This window comes from Homalodisca vitripennis, chromosome 3, assembly GCF_021130785.1.
Source record: "Homalodisca vitripennis isolate AUS2020 chromosome 3, UT_GWSS_2.1, whole genome shotgun sequence".
In the NCBI taxonomy this organism is placed as follows: Eukaryota; Metazoa; Arthropoda; class Insecta; order Hemiptera; family Cicadellidae; genus Homalodisca; species Homalodisca vitripennis.
In genome coordinates this window covers 8,693,737-8,716,690 of record NC_060209.1, presented here as the reverse complement: position 1 = coordinate 8,716,690, position 22,954 = coordinate 8,693,737, and the positions used below count along the sequence as shown (strand labels likewise).

General features: G+C 33.0%; 2 protein-coding genes across 2 annotated transcripts in view; one reads left to right on the top strand and one right to left on the bottom strand.

The window, feature by feature from the left end:
* LOC124356524 (probable methyltransferase TARBP1) overlaps positions 1-3,798 on the top strand; it is a 29,507-nt gene extending 25,709 nt beyond the window's left edge. Inside the window, 1 exon segment of the mRNA XM_046807578.1 lies at positions 3,524-3,798. Coding sequence (XP_046663534.1) covers positions 3,524-3,704 — 181 coding nt within the window. The 3' untranslated portion in view covers positions 3,705-3,798.
* A 1,443-nt stretch (positions 3,799-5,241) lies between these two features.
* LOC124356571 (retinoblastoma-binding protein 5 homolog) lies at positions 5,242-20,921 on the bottom strand. Its single transcript, XM_046807650.1, has 11 exons — positions 20,786-20,921; positions 17,354-17,379; positions 15,897-16,069; positions 14,581-14,698; positions 13,485-13,595; positions 11,590-11,762; positions 10,535-10,654; positions 10,013-10,166; positions 9,091-9,303; positions 7,940-8,180; positions 5,242-6,743 (listed from the first exon to the last, which is right to left on the bottom strand). Exons 1-11 carry the CDS (start codon positions 20,802-20,804, stop codon positions 6,658-6,660), a joined length of 1,434 nt encoding a protein of 477 aa, XP_046663606.1. The 5' UTR covers positions 20,805-20,921; the 3' UTR covers positions 5,242-6,657.
* Positions 20,922-22,954: the final 2,033 nt, after the last annotated feature.

The window sequence follows — 22,954 nt, the reverse complement described above, 5'->3', positions numbered from 1 at the left end:
TGCTCTATTATCTTTTAGTTTTGTTTTTCCCAACCGTTTCTTCAATTCCCTTAGTCTGCTCCCCATTCTCTTCTTGACATGATTGACGCATTCCAGTTTTCTTACTTCTACTTCATCTCCATATGGCTTATCGTCAACCACCTTTTTAAAAACCATTGCTGTCACCATCTCCTAAGTATCGTACATACCGTACATTTCGATCTCTGGACTTTCGGAAAAACATCTAGGGCACCCGCAACTTCCATGCCGCCACTTGACCCTTCGTAGTTTTTGGAACATATATGATCAGGTACTATTTTTTTTTTTTATTTTCATGTACAGTGCAGATTTGACAGTATTTGGACATTATGGAAACATCCAACACCTTGCCAGTATCTAATGATGTTACGCTGACAACCCCATTCAGTGACTTGTGTCCCCCTCCTTTGCCAAGACCCATCTAAACAAAACCGTCAAATTTCTTTTTGACGTTTCTTCACACTCATTTACAGACACAGCTTCCTCAATTGCCTGCTTCATACTTTCACTAGCACAATTTTCAACAGCCTGATATATTATGTTACTACAAGGTCCTATTTTTTGAGGTGGTAAAGGTAAGTCTAATAATGAACACAGAATGTTACCTGCACTGATACCTTTTCCGATCGTTCTCATGCCGTAAATAAATTTCAAGTTTACCTCATATTTTCCATTCTCATTTTTTTTTTAGAGTTGTAAAAATTAGTTGATTCCAAACAAACACAACATTTCAGTTCAATATTCACAGCCAATCCAAATCTTTTCTTATCCGTAGTACAAAGTTCTATGCAGTCTTCGCTATCGCAGAATTTACATTTTACAAATTTTTTTAAATTGCTCACTAAATAAACTAAGATCCAAATAACACTACCCATTCCAGTTCCTTCATAATTGTCATATTTATCAAAGGACAGTTTTTTAGAAGCAAGAGCTAATGTTTGCATTAGTAGTAGGCCTAGGGCTAGGGCTAGCAGAATCTGTTTGGGTAGGCCTAGATTTAGAGTCCAACTTACGGTACTTGTTTCCTCTAAACTCACGTTTAGATTTAGTTTTGTAACTAACCTTTGCTCTTGGCATGGTTATAAGAAGTTGTAAAACACTTCAAGAAAACAATACACACTCCTAATCTACCACTAACTATGAATAAAGTGCAACACTTTTAGTAAAACACAATTATCGACACAAAACACATATAAACATAACCTCCTAAGCATATCAAAACAAATATAAAACAATATTCTTTCTGTCATCTGTATTCCCAGTTGTCAGTACCAGGTTGACCAACAGAGCAAAGCCATAACATACTTATAACTAACACACATGATATATATGATTGTGGTCAGCCAACATCTTACGAACTGCTGCAAAAAACTAGTGAACATCTTTTGTTTGTGAATTTTTTTTGGTAATTTATAAATTTATTTGAGCATTAATACTTACATATTTTTAAAATACACACTTTAAACTATTAAAAAATGCAATAAAAAATTTTTCTAATTTTTTTTAATTTTCATCGACCTGCTCCCCTTAACTTATATTCACTTTGAAAAAAAATGCTTTGCCAGACCATCTCAGGTTTCAGCATAATTATAATACAAGAAATGGCCTTGTTTTAAGATATCCATCCCATCGCTTAGCTCTTTTTCAAAAAAAGTCCTATATATGCAGGGTTGAAGCTGTACAATGGTTTACCTGCGGCATATAAGGAAATGAACCAAAAAAGAGTTCAAAGAAAAATTGAAAAATGAAACTATTGAACACAGCATTTTATTCATTACAAGAATATTTTGAAAGTGATTTGTATCTTGGTTTTTAGGATAAGTATTTTATTTTCTCTGTAATTGTAAATTGATACTAATTGACCTTATTAATTTTTTATAAGGTTTGACGATGCACCTGTTTTTCTATGTGTATGTACATATTGTAAACGTCTTGTGCAAATAAAGTATGTCTAATGTCTAATGTCTAACTAAAACCGAACATTAATATGGCAATTCATGAATTCCTCAATGCTGTAAAAAGGATTTTTCACTAGCCAATCATATAACTTTTTTTTAAATATTTTAAAGGAAACAAGTCTCGCATCATCAGGCAGCTTATTAAAAAAATTTATAAAATTTAATTTAAACGAGCTTTTAGTTTTAGCTAGTCTGTGAGGCAATATATCAATCTTATTCCTTCCCCAAGTGTTGTATTGATGGATCTCCTGTCTTGTATGAAAAAGATTCAAATTAGATTTTGTATACAATAAAACTTGAAAAATATAAAGATTTACTATTGTGGGAATTTGAAATTGTACAAAAAGAGGTTTGCAGTGTTCAAGTGGGTTGGCTCCTCCAATATTACGAACAGCCTTTTTCTGTAGCACAAGAATGTCAATGACATGTGAAGAATGACCCCATACAAGTAGACCATACAATATGTGCGACTGAAAAAGCCCAAAATATGCCAATCTTAAATACTCTGGACTAACAAAACTTTTGAGTTTCCAAAGTAAGTAATTTACTCTAGAGATTTTGTTACAGACAGTATCTATATGAGTTGACCAGTTTAATTTTGAGTCTACATTAATTCCTAGGAGCTTGACCGATACCAAATTGATTTCCTGTTTGAGGCTTAAAGTAATACACTGTGTTTTATCCAAATTGCATGCTAGCTTATTTGCTGCAAACCATTCATAAGCCCTTTTCTCAGATTGTTGGGTAATTTGTGCCAAACAGTCTAAATTATGATGACTAGAAAGTAAGATGGTATCATCAGCGTAAATCACTGAATGAGTATTGAGGTTTTTAGGAAGATCATTAATATAAACGATAAAGAAAAAAGGCCCAAGAATAGAACCCTGTGGAACACCAGTTTCCACGGTTTTCATTTGAGAGCATTTATTATTAACATAACCAACCATGTTCAACCCGTTACGGATCACTGACTCGTCATCCAGTACTTGGGCCTGGAAGCAAAAGTTATCTTATTTAATTTTACCTCCTAATATTTCTAATAATACCTAGTAGACTCTGTGAGCATGACTAATAAATAGTCTACTAAATGATTTTTAACAGCAATTTTCTTTAGTTTCCTCAAACACATCTGTAAATATTCTACAAATTGCAGTTGTATGTAATAATTAAAGAAGCAGTTGATTTTACTCTTCGTTGTGGCGGTACTGATTTATTGTTTTCCTCAGCTGTTTTTACAACAACTAATTTCACATTTTACAACATCGGTTATGGTTTTCTGTATTGTGCTGTTAAAATCGAAAATTTACAGTTATTCGAATTGCATTGATGCAGTGCAACATTACTGTTCTGTTGCTGACACACAAATTAATTCATGCCCGCTGGGATATTCAGGATCGATCCACAATGGTTTAATATTTTTGTTGTATCAATACACAACACAGTATGATTGATGTAATTTTATCTGATATTTGTATATGTCATGTGATAACAATTTTCTAGCATTTACAGTGCATCCTCATTCTCATTGTTGTTACTGCCAATGTCAGGAATGAGAAGGAGGGTGTCCCGGTGACATTGTTGCCTCTGCTGGACACCTGTGTGGAGGTGCCACAGCTGGGGCTTGTGCGTTCTCTCAACGTGCATGTCACAGGCGCTCTCTTCATATGGGAGTACACCAAGCAGTACGTGGCCAACAGTGCGACTAATGCCTTCCAGGACAGGCACTAACACAGTATTTGGAAAATAAGGTCGGGATTAGAGTTTAAAATGATTTATTCTATATTGCATTTTATAATCTTACAAAACAATTATATTTTTATAACTTTTGTGTTTTAATTTACCCCCTTTACTTCATTGGTAAGGCTTATTCTGAATTTTGTGCGTGCATATAAATAAATTAGCTAATTTTGAAACAATTTATATGGCCCAGCTTAAATAATAAAGGTACCTTTTTAGGTTTTCTCAGAAAGTTTATACTTTTTTGAATATTTAAACAATGAAGTTTTTTTATAATAAAAACATATTTGAAATTTTTGTGTAACAGTGTTTGAGGTTTGACATTGTTCTTATAGGGTTAAAATTAAGTTGGTCACCACTACAGCCTCGCAACCACAGAATTGGTAAATTGGAGAAATGATTGTGTCCTAATCACTAATATCTCCGAATTGACTTTTTCCTTTGGGGTACTTAAGAAAAATGTCCAGAAGTCATCCTGAAGGATATCAAAATTTTCTTTTAATATTATAATAATTACTATTGATATATTATAGACTTAATAATTAATGTATGAAGAGAAAAACATCATATGTACAGGGTGTTTAGAAATGGAAGAAACTCATCGTTTCAAACAATAAATGTCGTATATGAACAGAGGTAGAGAAATGTGCATTTAATTCCTAACCAGCTTTTTGTATTTTTTTAATTAAAAAGCTACTGGTAAACATGTTAGCTAATGCTCAGCCAAATCCCATGGAGTGAGAAGCACCATCATCAAAATGAGTTTTCCTATACAGAAATGAGGCTTCATGTTGAGAGACAGATCGACGGAAATAAAAAATTTCCAGCACTTTGAGTGTTTCGCTAATGCTCAGCCAAAATGGATTGGAAAGGAACTTGAATAATCAACCAGTAAAATAAATTTCACTCAATGCTGAGAAATCTTGGGTCAACATGCAATGCTTTCGTTTAGTCAAAAGGATTTGGCAGAGTTATAGTAAAAAAAGTATAAAAGGTAATAAGCTACTGTTTATTTACAGACACATGGAACCTATATTCAGCATGTAAAAACTCTTTATAAATTTTAATCAAATACAATTTAATTTTGTACAAACATACTGGAATTAAAATTAAATTGTTCATATAATAAGTAAATTCTAGTATTATGTTATATTCTTTTTTTTCACAAAAAATATTCGACATCAGTCAATTGTTATTTAAAAACTAATGAATTACAATAAGTTTATTATATAACAATATTGTTATGAAGCATCAATATGTACTGGTTGAAAAATGAACAACAATCTATCAAAGCTGGTATTAATAAAACAATTATTCAAATTATTTATAATACTATTTGAAGTATTATAATACTTCAGGTAAAATATCACTAAAATGTATGTATGTTATATTTCTAAATAAAATTATAAATTTAAAAAATTTTGCTACAGTTTATTTGGTCTTACTCAAGCTGTAAATAAGTAGTAAGATTTAACTCAACAACTCAACTCAATACTCGAAGAGATAAGGTAACTAAAACAAAACAAAATGACTACCGAGGTACTGTTTAATTGTAAAAATCACACTAAACTCTTAACAAATATATAAAATTATGTACATATGAAAAATGTTGAATGAGTGTAATGATTTTGTACTAATTATCTGGAGTTGTCTGATAAGTTAATATCATTTCAGCTTGACACTCATCTTAAAATTTACACTAACATAATATTATGTACATACAATACGAAAGATAAAAATAAATTTTTATATACAATCAGGGATGTGCAAATAATGAAATTTGACTTGGAATAAAATAATAATCTAACAATACGTCTTAACATGAATAGATTTCTACAAAAACTAATATATGCTATGAAATATTTGAAATATATATATAAAACAATGAAACTTTGGTAGTAAAATCTATTATCCGGGAATAATTCAATTTTGTATATAAATTCATTTACAAAATGATACAATTTAACCGATCATTGAAACTCTTACGTTTATCTAATGTACAACACTGAAGTGTAAACCAATCATAATTTAGTAAGAATTACATTAAATGTTGCATTTTAAGTTATTTTCCAATTGAGATATATATCCGTTGTTGACGAGAATAGTTTTTTTAACACTGTCTTTTTTTATCCTCCCTGAGAAAAAATATTGTTAGTTATTAAAATTCATTAATCCTATAAGGTTTCTACAGGAACAATTTGATAAAGATTTTATAATCACAAGTATGAACAAAGAAATAATGAATTTTGAAGGATATTGAAGGATTTCTTAAAAACATTAGGAAGACAAGATTTATTTTATTACATATATAATCAATAACAAGTCTATAATATATGTTTGAATTAATAGAGGTGAAAGCCAAGCATTATTGATACTTGATAAGAAAATTTTCAGGAAACCTTGAAAACTTCCCTCTAGGGTCCACTGATTTGAAAGGGTCCTGCAGTGCAAATTATAAAAAAGTAAATTGCAACACTGCTTCCCACATTGACTCTGAGTCCCAAAGTAGGCAGACAACTACAATGCTCTCTACTGGTTGAAAAGATTGCAGTGCAATCAAAAATTTTGAAACGTGTACACACACACACACACACACACACACACACACACACACACACACACACACATATATATATATATATATATCTTAACGTTTCTTTCAAATCAGTGGACCCTAGAGGATAATTTTCAAGGTAAGCCTGTCAATTTTTCTATCAACTAGCAAGAGTCTGTGATATAAAATGATTGAATTTCTCCACTATTGTATTTTGCATCAGTTTTGTAATATAAGTCCCATTTGAATATTTGAGAAGTTTGAAAGGAGAGTTTCGTCTCAAATCTCAAAATCTCTGAAAAATTATATAGTTTGTGTGATTTTAAATCTCAATATTTGCACATCCTTCAAAAACTATCTTTTTTAGGAAAATACGTAAGAAAAACTGTCTCATTTGGCAAATCGCTTCGTCCCCTTCTTCGTGCCAGAAAAAGACTTATCCTTGCCAGGTCGATTGCTCAGCAGAGGGTGAGGTTCTGAAAACAAAATCCATATGTGAATTTATAATTTCAAATAAAATACCTAAGCCAAATTGAGTATAAATTTATGGCATTGTGATGCCGTCAATGTCTCTGATAACCTGAAATTGATCTCAGTGATAACCTAAAATCAATCTCAATGATAATCTGAAATTGATCTCAGTGATAACCTGAAATTGATCTCAATGATAATCTGAAATTGATCTCAATGATAACCTAAAATCGATCTCAGTGATAATCTGAAATTGATCTCAGTTATAATCTGAAATTGATCTCAGTGATTACCTGAAATTGATCTCAATGATAACCTAAAATCGATCTCAGTGATAATCTGAAATTGATCTCAGTGTTAACCTGAAATTGATCTCAGTGATAACCTGAAATTGATCTCAGTGATAATCTGAAATTGATCTCAATGATAATCTGAAATTGATCTAAGTGATAATCTGAAATTGATCTCAGTGATAATCTGAAATTGATCTCAGTGAAAACCTGAAATCGATCTCAATGATAACCTAACATCGATCTCAGTGATAATCTGAAATTGATCTCAGTGATAACCTGAAATTGATCTCAATGATAACCTAAAATCGATCTCAGTGATAATCTGAAATTGATATCACCTGAAAAAATTGATCTCAGTGATAAACCTGAAATTGATCTCAATGGTAATCTGAAATTGATCTGAGTGATAACCTAAAATTGATATCAGCGATAACCTGAAATTGATCTGAGTGATAACCTAAAATTGATCTTAATGATAATCTGAAATTGATATCACCTGAAAAAATTGATCTCAGTGATAAACCTAAAATTGATCTCAATGATAATCTGAAATATTGATCTTCCAATTCCAAAAAATAAGCAATTTGAAGTGGTTGGTACAATAATTAATAGTATCTTTAACTGTTGTACAAAAATAAATTACCTGTTATTAGTTTTATAGAAATGTGAGTTTCTCAAAGCTTATGCAAATGTGTTTTGTTCCATAAATACTTGTAGAACTGCTAGTACCAGATATTACAGAGGGCCTGTACAATTAAATTTTCTGAACAATATAAATTACTGATAAACAGTGCCGACATTAGATGGCAAGTAGTGGAAAGAAAAATTAATCTACCAGTTTTACTTACTCTTTGTCTGCATTGTACAGACTTAAACCAACTAAAAGATTTTTTCTACTGAATACGTACCATCTACAGGAGCACCCTGCAGCGTAATCTCGTAAGACTGGTAACGAGGACGTTTGAGAGGGGGTGAGCCGGACGGAGGGAAGGAGGTTGGAGCTACGGGGTGTGGTGGGGGCAGTGTGGGTCCCTCTTCTGGGTCCTCCACCTCGGGGGCTATCGGCAGAAACTGCAGCACTTCTGTGTCCTCCGTTTCTTCGTCTGAACTACAGAAAGCCGGAACAGGGTTCACAGAGGTGACATCCACCTGCCACCAGCCGTCAGTTAGTGGTTAATTAAAACATGAAAATTTCCATTTCTTCAAGAGGAAAAATGAAACACTAATCTTTTGTGGTGAAAGTTTTTGGCATCACCTTAAAAGCCCAAAGACAAAACAAATTAAATCATAATCGGTCAACACAGATTCCATATAAGCTGGTTCATAATACAGGCAATAATCTTTTAGTATGTTATATAATAAACTCTCAACCATTATAAGTTTTATTTTTACATAAAGTTTACCTTTGTTTAACCCTTTCTACTCAAATTACCTAGACCCTTGCTGTTTCCATATACTTGCATTTATTTTTTAACGAAAATGAATGGCTTTAAAAGCAACTTTTATGACCTTATTCAAACTAATACATAATGTTTTACTTTTAAATTCTGGTTAGTTATTGTATTGAACAAAAATTACTAAAATAAATACAAAAACTGTTTGGTGTTGTGATGCTTATATACAATATACAACACTGCCCTGTCAACCTCCTAGAAAGCTTTATAGTTAACATAATTATATAAATTGAAAAACATGACCCAATAAATTTTGTACATACACTGAGATCCAGAACAAGTGGAAGGAGTAGAAAGTAAGGACAGAGCCTCTGTTGACTTTTGGACTCCTTATACCCATGCCATCTTGTTTGTTGGTTAATATTCTGGTGTCCTTGAATGAAATTAACAATTTTGCCTGTTTATCACAGGATAACTGCCTCTTTCCATGACGTAACTTCTGTTGTGTTGTTTGTGTCTGGCATCCTCAATAGCATGTTTCTTCTGTTAGTTATGACCTCTCAGAAATAGGATTATAACTCGACACGGAAGGGAAAGGACAAAGGAAACTGTTAATGGGTTAAATAAAGGACTCTAATCAATAAACTTATGTGTCTCTAGTTTACCTCCAAATCCTCATTGTGTTTCTCAGGACCCTCTGTGACCGACTTGTCCTCGTCACTCAGGTCAAACTCACTCTCTCTCTCCTCGTACTCAACATTCTCGTCCAACTCCTTGAAGTCCGGAGCGAAGGCGGACCAGTTCTCCACCTGGTTCTGAGCCCATACCGACACTACACCACTGGATATCGACGCAATTATAGGTCTTACCGGGTGCCACTGAAAGCATACACCAAATATTTCATCCGTTAAAAACTATGCATAATTTAATACAGAATTTCAAGAATTAAAGGTTTACAAATGTCAATCAATGCATCTTCAATTTGATATTGCACAATGAGAACCACATATACTTATATTGTTTTAACTGTGACAAAAGTGTCATTTTTGCCTCCAAATCCCAATAATTATTCTTTAGGCAATACAAAAATAACCGCAGGCTTGAAGAGTGCTGAAAAAGGTAAACTTTTTAAAATTTCTAATATGATACCATTATCTAATGGTAAATTGAGATTGAGCATGTCAATTTCTTGGTTAGTAAATACATTATTTCATAAGTAAGACTAGTTTCAACAATAAAATATAAACAACTAATTTTTTAATATGGCTAACTGTTGGTATATTGTGTAGACAACTAAACAGCTGAAAAAACCATTTTTCAGACGTTTATTTTTTAATGAGTTTTATTTATTTGCACCTAAGGTGTATTCATCAATAATATAAATAAAATTACAGTAGAAGGAAAAAAAGAAAGTGACAGAAACAATACACATACTGTTTTAAGTGATATCCAGTAGGTCATTACTCAAGCTGCAAAATACAGGGCAACAAAGAGGAGTCATAACCGATGAAAACTTCTGCATCTTTGTGGTCTAGTGTCTTCCTCAACCTGTTCACTGAGAGTTAAGAATTGATCAAAACAACTCACCACAACATCCAGAAGCAGTTCACCCTTTGTTCCATGCAAGATCTTGACCAGGTTCCCGATACTCTTTTCCCAAACGTACAAGGCATGTTGTCTGGCTGAGCCGGCACACACGTATTCCCCATCGCCTGAGAAACAGCACTTCTTCCACATTGTCCTGCACACAATGTCCCATTTTAACAAAATTATCACTATTGTACATAAAATAATTAAATTTCACCTATCAGGATATTGAAATCATTAATCATTATAGGACAGTTAGCATAAAATCTAAAAGGAATTATAAAAACATGGTATTACTTCATACAAAATCATTAAATTATTGCCATTAACACATTTCTATCCTTTCCAGACCCTGTCAAGAGAAAGTCATATAGGGTGTATTTTAGGTTGATTATCCATCCAGGGAGAAAATCAAATCACATGTCTTAAAACATAGTATTACTGTTTTATGCTTCACATAACGATGGAAAGTGTTAGACAAAAATCCTGTTACACTGTTTCTTGAGTAAAAACAAAACTTACTTATTAACGAGATCTTGCAGTTTCTGAATAGGTTCTGGCTCTCCGTCCTTGCCACAGTTCTTCACCTTATCTGAATTGTATACCCTGATCACCCGGTCTGCCGAGTTCACCAGGAAACACCTGCAGACATAGTTACAATCCTTATGTACCAGTAAGAGGCTACAACAACGAGTCAACCAACATGTCTTCTTGTTATATTAATATATCATCCAACAGTTTGAATTATCCATATGAACTTGTAATAGCTTGAAAATATAATTACAATTATTAGAATTTTGAAGATGAATTCATAAAGAAATTTTGTGAAGAGAATTTTTAATATTTTTAGACAGTTTAACATTTTATACACTTGAACTATATAAACATTTTGTTATTTTGTCATCAATAAGAAAGAAACTCTTCTGGATATTAAATAAAAAATGTATTTCAGTAAAAAGCATTACTTGAGTTACAAGAATTAAATAAAATTTTTCTCCCTTTTAACATATACTACTTTATAACTGAGATGATACATCAAAACTTTGCAGCTATTGTCTTGAAACCTTAAATGTGTCTTGTGTGTGTGTGTGTGTGTGTGTGTGTGTGTTTTAACACATTAAAAGTTATTATATTTAAATCTCAAATTACCTTATTGTTTTTTCTAGGTTATATACATATTTATAAATGTGAATATCTGTTACATATTTATTTGATCAAATTGAGAGATTTCAAGGTCAGTTTGGAATTACAATAGAGAAAGAGAAAAAGACATTTTCGAAAAGTAGCAGGAATGATAAGCAATAAAATGAAATTTAATTGAAAGGCAACCTTACTTATGATCCATGCAATTAATTTAAATAATTATACATTATTTTTATAATGAACTAAGCATTAGCAAAGTAATTTTTCATTGCTAAAATGCTTTTATTATATAAACTTTTTGGTACAAAAATCTATGGTGCAATAATTGAGCTAATTGTTATATTCTGCAGCCTCAAAAAACAAATTTCACCTAAAATATTCTGTGTTGCTATAAAAATATTTTATAAATGATGTGGAAATTGTACTCGACTTACTCTCCTCTTCTTGCAAACTCGATGCTTTTCACGGCCGTAGCACTGGTCGAAACTTTGAACGAAGCCTTGAGTTCGAGGTCCGGACAGCTCATGACAAGTATCTTGCCCTTGGCGTTGCCTGTGTAGATGAACTGCCCTCTTCGGTCAAATGATGCAACTATTGTTAGATCCGTCTGCAAAATACATAGATTTATTAGTGAACAATGTTAAGACGGAAAGAACTTTAGAAATGAGATTGTTTTCATGACATTGCACCAAACTTCATGATGTGATTCCTTACAGCAAAATAAATTTAAAAAGTTCTCATAAACAGTGTCCTAAAGTGACAACCAAACTGACGACAAGTTTCAGATAACCAAAATTTCCAATAATACATGGTTATGTCAATACAAAAAAATGTCCAGGAAATATTAGTAGGTATACTCAAATTATAACTATTATTTTACAATATATATGGGACAAGAATAATACTTTACAAAAATATTTATAATCAACTGAATACAAAATTATTTATTCTTAAAATAATCAGAGATAAGAGTAAACTCGCCAGTGCAATACAAATCAAATCATGCCATTGGTCATCAATATGAAATAAGCATAGTCAAGTACAATATTTAGTAACAATAATACAATACAATGCAAAAAAACACAATACATGCATTTACAATGCATTTTGTCAATAATTTATTTAAAAAATATGTGAGGTTAATCTAGGTTAGATGACATGTTAAGTTATTTATTTATTTTTAAAAGTTATTTTTACATTACTATTTAAAAACTTTTGAATAGGATAAAATGGTTTGCTCTGCAACCAGATAATTAATTTATTCTTAAAACTAATGAATGGAGCAATCTGAGCAGAATCATCTAACTTGTTGAAAAATGATACACAATTTATTTTGTGTAAGGAGACAGATTTTACTAATCTGTGTTGCCAGTTTTTACAAGCACTGAACACTGAACGATATTCATAAACAGGTTTTGCTGCTGCCAGCAGGGTTGCAGGGTGTGCCACTGACAATCCGAGATGTGGAAGGGAGGGTGACTCATCTACCGGTACAGATATGACTGGGTGCGTGACTCCTTAAAGCATGGGTGGTATTGAGGAGAAGGGATTTTTATTGCTCTTGTTTGGAACAGTGGCGAGATAGTTGAGGTGTTCTCCTCCATTAGCAGTCCCCACAATAAATATTTTCAGTGCTGTCAATATTGGGGTTGCAGCGTGTCCAAATTGTTTGTTCTTTCTGTAGCGTCTTGCTGCGCGGCCACTGGAACTGTTTTCACTACTTTTCAAGCCATTTTCGATAACCCAGGTTTCCAATAATTGAAGTTCCAATAACACTGGACAACACATATTTTGTCCCATCATCACAATATTTTATGAGTAGAATTCAAAATTGTAATCACAATTTTCCTATTGCACAAGAATCTACTAATCTAATATTATTATATTAACTTTTAAGTAATTTCACAATATTTAAGTTAAATATATATTTATAATACTTTTAAACTAATTTCAATATTCAATTGAAAGCTTCTACTTCTGTAAAATAACATACAAAACTTATTAATCTGGTTCATTAATGAGGGAATAGGGAGAGGAGGAGGTGATAAGGAGCCATCTTGCCTGTCACGTACAAGGTCACAGAGTGTACTAATCTATCCTTATTTCTTTAGGGATGGCTCCATAAATACTAATTCCAAAAGATATAAGGGACTGCGTTTGTTCAAAATGAACCATTTGTAAGGTTTCTAAACCACATTTTTTTATTTGTATGAGTCATAAAGACTGCAAGAAACTTTTTTATTATACTTTCAGCATGGTGATCTCAACTCAACGTATTATCCAAGAGGTTTGGAACAACTACGATAAACGGAAATAAATTTGTACTTACGTCTTCATCGAGAGGTACGATTTTATGATCTCCATCCGTGTCAACTAAAACAGCAGCATGACGCATCGGACAGACAAGGAAAACTTTGTCATTACGAGGATGGAACTGTACCTGCAAAACATGTTTTAAGAACTTGTTGGTTTAATAATTAATAGTTTTTGTAGTTTCATTACATTATCTAGATTGTCAGTTAGTTATTACTTTATTTTTTCAGAAATATAAATACACATACCATTTGGAGCTGTCCACTTAAATTTTAAGTTGATTAAAAACAACTTAATCGGAAATTAAAAAAACAAAATGAAACTTGGCTTTACTAACAAAGGCGAAGTTAGGAGTATGAAGTCCTCACTTCACTTAACCTAAGTACAAAGTATGTTCAGATTTGAAAATATACAATTTCTTACCATAAAGAATTTTCCACATCTTAGATAATATAGTTCACCTATTATATGATAGCCTTGATAAATGGTGGAACAAATTCTTTAGATTAAAGGACCTCAAATCCTATGACTCCAAAAAAACTTTACAATGTTCAATACCTGTGTTTGACCTTTAAACACTGATTCTTAATTTAATACATACAACACACAGGAGTACACAAAAAATACTAAATAATGAGAGAATTAACATATCAAATAATACAATAAGACTCAAGCATGTGACAATTCTTCTCTATCAATTGGTTTTAAATGTAAACATTTCAAAATCATGAGCTAGAAACTTAACTAGTCACTGATAGTTTAAAAATTATTTGCATGTTTTTAATCAATAATAATATATAATTAAAAATCAATTTTTTTTATATAGATCAGTCAAGTCCAGAACTCAAAACAATATGACAAATATTTGGAATTTGATAAAATTTTAAAACATTTGGAAAATGGATTCTAAGGAACATGTTAAAGATATTATTTTTCTTTGTACCAGAATAAAAAAAAAGTGTTTATGGTTGCTCTGTACATGTGATCCAATTAAAAAGTATTTCTCTATGTGACATTAATAATTACCTAGCAGACTGACAGGCAGATAGATATTGAAGAGAAATCTGAATTGGTGACCAAAATCACAAAAAAAAGCAACACTTTCTACTCACTTTGAGGATAGGTGATGGAAAGCGATATTTCTGTTCACACTCTCCAGAGAGCACGTCCCAGATACAAACATTGTTGTCAGTAGAAGCACTCAGTAGTTTGAAGCCATTTCTAGACCAACTGTGATAAATAAGAAGTGATCAAGCCCAATAATAATAATACTTAACAATCACAACACATTTGATTTTAGATCCATGAGATATGTACAATTATTTGTTAGGCCCACCTTTATTGAATTGAATGAACAAAGTTAATTTACTCATACAAGAATATTTAATTTCAAAATACCAAAAAAACAAATGTATTTTTTAAGGTTTTTATTTTTGGTCTCGTAGAACAAGAATTTTAGAAAATGCACCTAGTCCTATATCCTTTGCGCTGCTTCCAGAGTGACAGGATTAAGAGATGAGGTTAGGGGCCGCCTCTTGTTGAGATCTATGAGGAAGAATTTAGGGCACTAATCTCATCATATCCCCTTTGGAAGAAGGGGAGGCCAGCTCTGAACCAGCCTCTCCAGTCAAATAGGGCAGGAGTTGACAAACCCTTATGTCTAGGCTAACATGTGCTGTAAGAACCTTTGACTCTTAAAAAACGAACTCCACCAACTCCAACAGTTATCTCCTGCAGTAGACTAGACCTATCGAATTACTCTTGCACCCCAGAATCTCAACATTTGTAGTTAGTGATGTGCCGCTCCTGGACATCCATAAGGTTGCCCAGATTTACGTGACACATTGGTTTTTGCTGTGCCCAGTGGTAAGTTCAACTGGAAGGTATAAACCAGTGAGAAGTGAACCCTCCTGAGTATTTTTTTAAGGTTATTTTGAGAATAAATATGAAAGAATCTAAAAGCAATCATTATTGAACTTAAGAATAAGTCATATTTTTCGTTGACATACCATTTCTAAAGTTGTACATTTTCAAAATCTGAAAAGGTATTTTTTAAATATAAAAAAAATAATTTACAAGAGCAGTTTTTGAGTGACAGAGCAGAGCTGACAAATAGCCAATTAAGAAGAACTTGAGCAAACACAATTAATAGTGTTGAACTTATATTGATTAACTGTTACTGTTTTGGAAATATCACTAAATAACTTTTTTCATTTCTAGAAGCATTTTGACAGCAAGATTGCCATCATCAGACATTCCACAAAAGTAAATAAAAAATTATGTTTGTATACTTTTGTAAGGTGTCTGGTAAAAACAGCCCAGCTGTGTAAAGGCTTTACAGAATAAAAACCTACTGAGTTTGGATTTTTATGACTTTTTCAAGTTTAGTGATATATACGAAACACAACTAACGGTAACTGATATTCACCTAAGAGAGCAGACAGGGTGCATATGGGCACTGATGATCTTGGCAATGCCCCTAGTCAGAAAGTCCCAGATGACGATGCGTCCGTCATTGCAACCAACCGCTAGGAGAGTGCCTCGCTTGTTGAAAGCACATGTTACAGCCAGCGAGATACAATCCAGTGCTCCATCAAACTCCTTACATACATTTAACAATATCACAGATAACCAGATTATTTGAGACACCTTTACTGCAGCTCAAGACTGAGTGATTTTAACTAGAATAAGCATGATACACTAATGAATCTTCTGCAGTCAGAAATTAACAAATTAGACCTGCATATATGTTTAATGTAGTTTTGTTTTAAATTATCAAGGTCTGAGCAACAAAAAGATTTTTATACATATAACCTATATATACAAATATATAACCTAAAATAGCTGCTGGTCAGATGTGGGTAACGTGAAGCCTTACCATTATACAGGGCATCCTCTAATTAATAACCAAAACTTTACCAAAGTATAATACAGGTGAAAACAAACAAATTTCATCATGTAATGTAAAATCCTATCTTGCTTAGTGTTTTGTCTGTCTGGCTGTATGTGTTTTTTAGAAAATAATTTTTACTTATAAAATGGCTTAAGATAGTAATTACAATGCCCTTATTAATGTACATATTAGATAAAAGTTTGAAAATAATATTATTTAGAGAAACAAACGGAAACCAAATTTAAAGCCTAATAATTGTAAGATGAGTGATTTTATTAACAAATAATAAAAATTGCTCTTTTTAATACAAACATTGTGGTACTATGTTGAATATTCTACAATAAGTAATTTTTAAAAAATTAAGATTTTCAAATAAAAGTACGGTCAAATACTAAATAAACTAATTCTTAAAGTACAGCACTAGGAATTCATCCTTATCAGATGAATAAGGCATTGCACAACAGCTGATTTTATTTAACAGCTGATAATAAATTAAGAGATATCTAATTGTTGAGATGAATTGTTTATTAAGTATTATCTTGGAACTAATATTGATTCTAACCTCCATATACTGTGTTTCTATAATATTGGTGTTATGATTTTTAGTTGTGCTGTAATAATTAGTTTACACTGGGAACATTATTCAGTAGCTGAATACACTGATATTCACTGTCTATGAACTGGCTGATGGTAATGAAAGTTTAGCAGTTTAGCAACAAGACTTTATACAGAGCTTTTCTCTAACAGACACCAACCAGGTCATAAGGTGTTTACTGCAGACCACATGATTGTGTGTACATGTATAAATACATAGACATAGTGAATATAAGTGTATTCAGCTACTGAATAATGTTCCCAGTGTAAACTATTAATATATATCTTTTCTCCTATCGTTTCCACTGAAAATTAAACTGGACTAGGCCTAATAAAATATTTTAAAAATTTTGAATAATCTAGTAGAATACCGACACACACAAATAGAAATTACTTACCTCTGGGTAGTTTTGGCCAAATGATTCTGAAAAATAAAATATCAATTGTAAGTAGGCTTGAGGAGGGTTCTAAGGTACAAAGGCACTTGGAGTAACTTACATACAAATAAGACTGGGTGTGGTAGGTAGGCATCATCTATCAATGTGCCTATAAAGAATTTAAAAAAAGGTTTAACCCATTAATTACTAATTAAAATCCAAATATATTTACCCTCAGGTACCGAATTAATTTTTCATTTTTCAATAGAAATCATTGTGAAGGTGTTTGGGCTCAATTAAATTATTGTAATTTAGTTTAAGTAGCTTGTATTGAGGATTCGATGAATATGAAGATGAATCATGAATATTGATAATTCGTCAATACTGTCAATTATTTGTCAAATGCTGTCAATAAATATTATAACCTATTGAGAAAACTAATGAAAACTTACCTATCTACAGTGTCGCTAGAAAGTTTAGGGACACCTGTCTGAAAGAGAAATGTTACAGTTGGCCCTAAACTAACTAATTTCTCAATGCTATTGATTGTTGGCTGTTTTAAGGACATCAATTCAAGTTTTTATTCAAAATTTCAATATTTTATCTCCAAAAATGTGGAAGAAGCATGCATTAATGTATTTTAAGGAACTGCCAAAAAAACCTTGTTTTTTAGATATTTTATTTTTATAACTTCTTAACGGCTTGCCATATTGTAATGAAACTTGCACAGTACTTTTATTATAATATGATGATCATTTAAAAAAATATGTCATGTTACAAATAAATTTTGTACTCAACTGGTCAGGGTACAAATAAAATTTTATTTTCGAACATTTTATAACAAAAAATGTGAGTTTTAATTTCGCTTCTACAAGTAGACGCCTTCATTTACAGACATGCGGTCTGCACGTCATTGTTCCTCTGGCGGTTGTTTTGTGAAACAAGCCTGCGCGCGCATTCCACACTGCCATTGTGACAGTTGTACTGCAATCTTCTTTGTGATTTGTTTATTTCGCTGTTTTGTGAAAGTTAAAGCTGTGATTATGGGCCGCTCATCTGTGTCCGAGGACATTAAATGGCAAGTTATCGGTATGTATAAAACCGGTAGTTCATACCGAACAATTGCATCCAAGTTACATGTGTCTAAAACATGTGTTGAAAATACAGTGCGACGTTTTAACCTAGCCGGTACCGTGATTGATGCCCCGCGGAGTGGTAGGCCACGTAAAACCACGCCTCGGCAGGATCGTAAGCTACTCGTGATGAGCAAAAAGGACCGAAATGCAAGTGCACCTGATTTACTAAGCAGCATGAAACAAGATGATGATCGTTACAATGTGAGTGTAGCAACTGTGAGTTCCAGACTTAGAGATGCAGGTATGAAATCATTTTACGCTATCCGCAAACCTTTGTTAAATGACAAGGCCAAAAAGACACGCCAAGTTTGGTGCAAGGCTCGATTAGGGTGGACAAAAGAAGCTTGGCGGCGTGTTTTGTTTTCTGATGAAAGCCGTTTTGAACTATTTCCAAGGCGCAGAGTTAGGGTACGACGTACCAATACTGAAAAATTTCTACCAGCATGTGTGTAGCGCCTGCAGTTCAGGCCGGTGGCGAAGCAGTAATGATATGGGGTTGCATTTCAAGTGAGGGTCCTGGGGAGCTTCAGTTCGTTGAAGGCACAATGAACAGTATTAAATATTGTCAAACTCTAGAATAATTCATGTTACCATCTGCCAATAAATTGCTTGGTGAAAATTACATCTTTCAACAAGACAATGCACCGTGCCACAAATCAAGACACACACAAGAATGGTTCAGTAATCATGATGTTGAGGTTCTGAAGTGGCCACCACGAAGCCCGGATCTTAATCCGATAGAAAATTTATGGAATACCATGGCCAGTCGTCTAGCGAAGAACAAACCCAAGAACAAAGCTGAACTGAAGTTCATGTTGGCACAGATATGGCGGAGTATCAAGAAGGAAGACTGTCTGACACTCATTGATTCGATGCCAAAACGGATCAAAGAATGTTATAAAGCTAATGGAGGACCTATTGATTACTGATTTGTATGTATTCATGTCCATTTTACTATTTTGTATAATTTAAATATTTGTTTCCATTAAAAACAAACTTTTGTCAGAAATTTGTGTTTTTTTTAAGCCTGTCCCTAAACTTTTTAGCGACACTGTACTTAATTATTGTGCATGTATGCTAATGTACCTACCCTACCTGAGAGTAATTTTCCTACCGAGGGCATACTGTCCTATCTGAAAGCGTACTATCCCACCCAAAAGTCTACTGCCCTGCAAGGTCTACCACCCTACCCAAGAGCCAATCGCAATACCTGAGGGCTTACCATCCTACACAGAGGATTTTCTTCCCTTTTAGGGAAATGTTTAATACTTATTAGGCCTTTTATTTAATAATTTTGATATCCTATTTATTTCTTAAGCTCTTTCCTAAGTTACTCAAAAAATGGGGTAGGGTACGATAAGCGGACCCGGTTTTTTATATCGAAATTGGCAAACGATATTACTTAATCATAACCATCGATATAATCAATCGATACTGATTAATTATTTTGAATTATTAACTTATATAGTCTATACCAACAGCTGTAAACACTTTAAAATAATACACGTAGGGTAATATTTCAATTTTACATAAGTAATTTTAATTATTAAAAATGGCAGTCAATTTGAGGAAACTACACGACATTGCTTTGAAAGATGATAAGACATAAATAAAATATATTGTTTTTGTGGCTTCAGCATGTTGAACTCGTACCGAAAACCCCATTATGTGAAATTTGTGGGAAAGAAACAACTGTAACTGTGAGAGGAGCAAATATGGTAGTCTTCAGATTTCCTAATTTTTGTTATAATAACTTTTTTGATCACTGTAAATATTAAATTCATATTTTAATTTAAAACGTATGATTGTTATTGAGGACTATAGACACTTTTATACCGATTGATAATATAGGATTTGAGATGCGAATATTAGATATCGAAGACTACATTCTTCGATATAAAAAACGGGTCCGCTTATCGTACCCTACCCAAAAAATGTGGAGAGGGTACACTAGCTTAGTACCCAAGTATAAGACTACCCATTCTACGTTTTCCTTGCTGACTTTTCTAATGTAGCCTATATAGAATACATGTCAAATATATTCCTTCAACCATAATGACATTCAGCATGTCTATTTGCAACCCATAATTGAATATAAGATCAATTAGCTCTGAAATAATAAATCGACATAAAATAGTTTGATAACAAAGTGTTAAGATATGCATATATAAGGGGATTTCCTGACTGACTGATATATCAACGCCAAGCACACTATGAAATTTGGTATGCTAGGTTTAATATAAAAGAGGAATATACAGAAATGTCTGTAATAGGCTAATCTGAAACTTTAGTCACTTATATAGTAATAAAGACTTACCTAACAGTTCTAGATTCATTTCAAAATTACACGGGAACAATATTTATCACTTGAAGATGCACTCAGCTCAAAAGTCAATATTTAGTTTTTAAAACTCAACATTCCCCACTAACCCATACTACAACAAACAAAAACAAGCACAAAACTGTATTTTTGTTTCGTATTTTTTTCTCATGCAAAGTGCCAGGCCAAAGAAACCTTTTATGCAACTGCGAAGTACACTCTTGCCGTTATTTTCTTTTCATTTTTATCAACGGCAAAGCCACGTTTTACAAAGTATAACAAATGTAAAACAGATATAGACTAACAGTATCAAGATAAATAACAATAATTATAACAAAAATAAACTTTATGTAACAACAGCGATAGCCTTAAATAAATAACAAAGACTACGAAGACAATTATAATAAATACAAAAATAACAAATGTAAGAAGAGAATAGTGTGTTTTTTCGTGTGCGCGCGTGGGTTTTGACGCGGGCATTTGTTACACTATTCGTGGCCCCTTAAAATCATCACAGAAAAAGGGAGGTGTTCACTAGTAAAGTTGCAGACTTCGATTTGTCAGGTTACGCTTGAGGGAAGAATATGTAGAGCAGAAGAAGTGGAGGTTAGAGGGTATGGTGTTTCCATGATTCTGAATCCTCAGTAAGGAGAGTTAACAATGTAGGAGGTAAAGGCTATAGTTTTGGCATACAGGGCGACACATATCGTGGCAGTATGATTCAACCAGTACCAGTCTCAATCAGCCTAACGGTGGAGAGGTCTCTAGAACAAAGTTCCAGAACAGGGATGCTGTTCACCTTGTTGCTTACAGCAATACAAGCTCTGGGGAGTCGGTTGACAAAAAAATCTAAAAAAAAAACAAAAAACATTTATTTTATTTGCTTCTTTTAATCTTTACTCTCCTGTTTAATTTGGTGCAATTTTTATTCAAGTCGGCCAACAATATCACACCCAAATATAATTTATTTATTTATTTTCCAACGGCAGCAGCCAATTTACAAATACAAGCATAGATAGTAGATACAGCGGAAAATAAAATTAATACGAACAGATGAAAAATCTACATAAAGTAACAAAATAGGTATCATACAAAATTTGATAATAAATAATTAGTATTCAAAGATGTAACAAGTTATAAATATCCAAAACATAACAAAAAATAAAAATAAAGATTAACAAACAACAATAATTATTCAAGTATGGAGCGAACATAAATAACTTGTGCTAATAAATTAAAAAATAATATATAACATTTAACAAATAACAGTGAAATTAAATAAATACAACATATAATACAATGAACATGCACTTAACACAGATTAAAGCTAACTACTGTAGGTCTAATCACTAGTCCCTCACAGAAAGAAGAGAGAAGGCCTGCCGGCGAACCTGGTGAAGTCCATCGAAGAACAGGTCACACCCAGACGCAACCTGATTTCCCAGGCGAAAACCTTGCGAAAGGACTGTTGAAGTCGAAGTTGGTTGAGTGGTATCTTCGACCCAGCAGATCTCGAGATCTTGTGTTTGCCGGAACTCTGAGGTCGATTTCAGCTAGGAGATCTGGACAGTTCATGCGACCATTCACTATCTTCCAGAGAAGGACAACATCAGCCACGTCACGTCGCAGGGCAAGAGGTGACAAGTTCAGAATGCTGGACAGTTCCTCCACAGGCACATCAAGATAGGCAAAACCCAGCCGGACACCAATCAAGCGAAGAAAACGCCTTTGTAGAGCCTCCAGTCTCGTCCTATTGCCAACAGTGTAAGGCGACCACACGGGACTTGCATATTCCACAAGCTGTCTCACAAGGGAACAATACAGAGAGTGAAGAGCAGAAGGGTTGTCGATGCCTCTGGAGAATCTTGCTATGAAACCAAGCATCTTGTTTGCTTTGCTACTGATGTGGTCTATATGTCCAGAAAATCCCATGTCGCTGGCAAATATAACGCCTAGGTCTGTTATACACTGGGCTATTATCAAGCCATAATATTATGTAAATGGCTTCAGCATATTTTGGCTATGCATATGCAATCTTTAAAAGCGTTTTCTGAAAATTCTTGTTTTTCTTTGTTTAGGAACACGTTTCTCTAGAACCACTCAACATATTTTGATGATTTAAAAAAAATTTGTTCCTCGTAATTAGAGCAATGTTTATAGCACAGG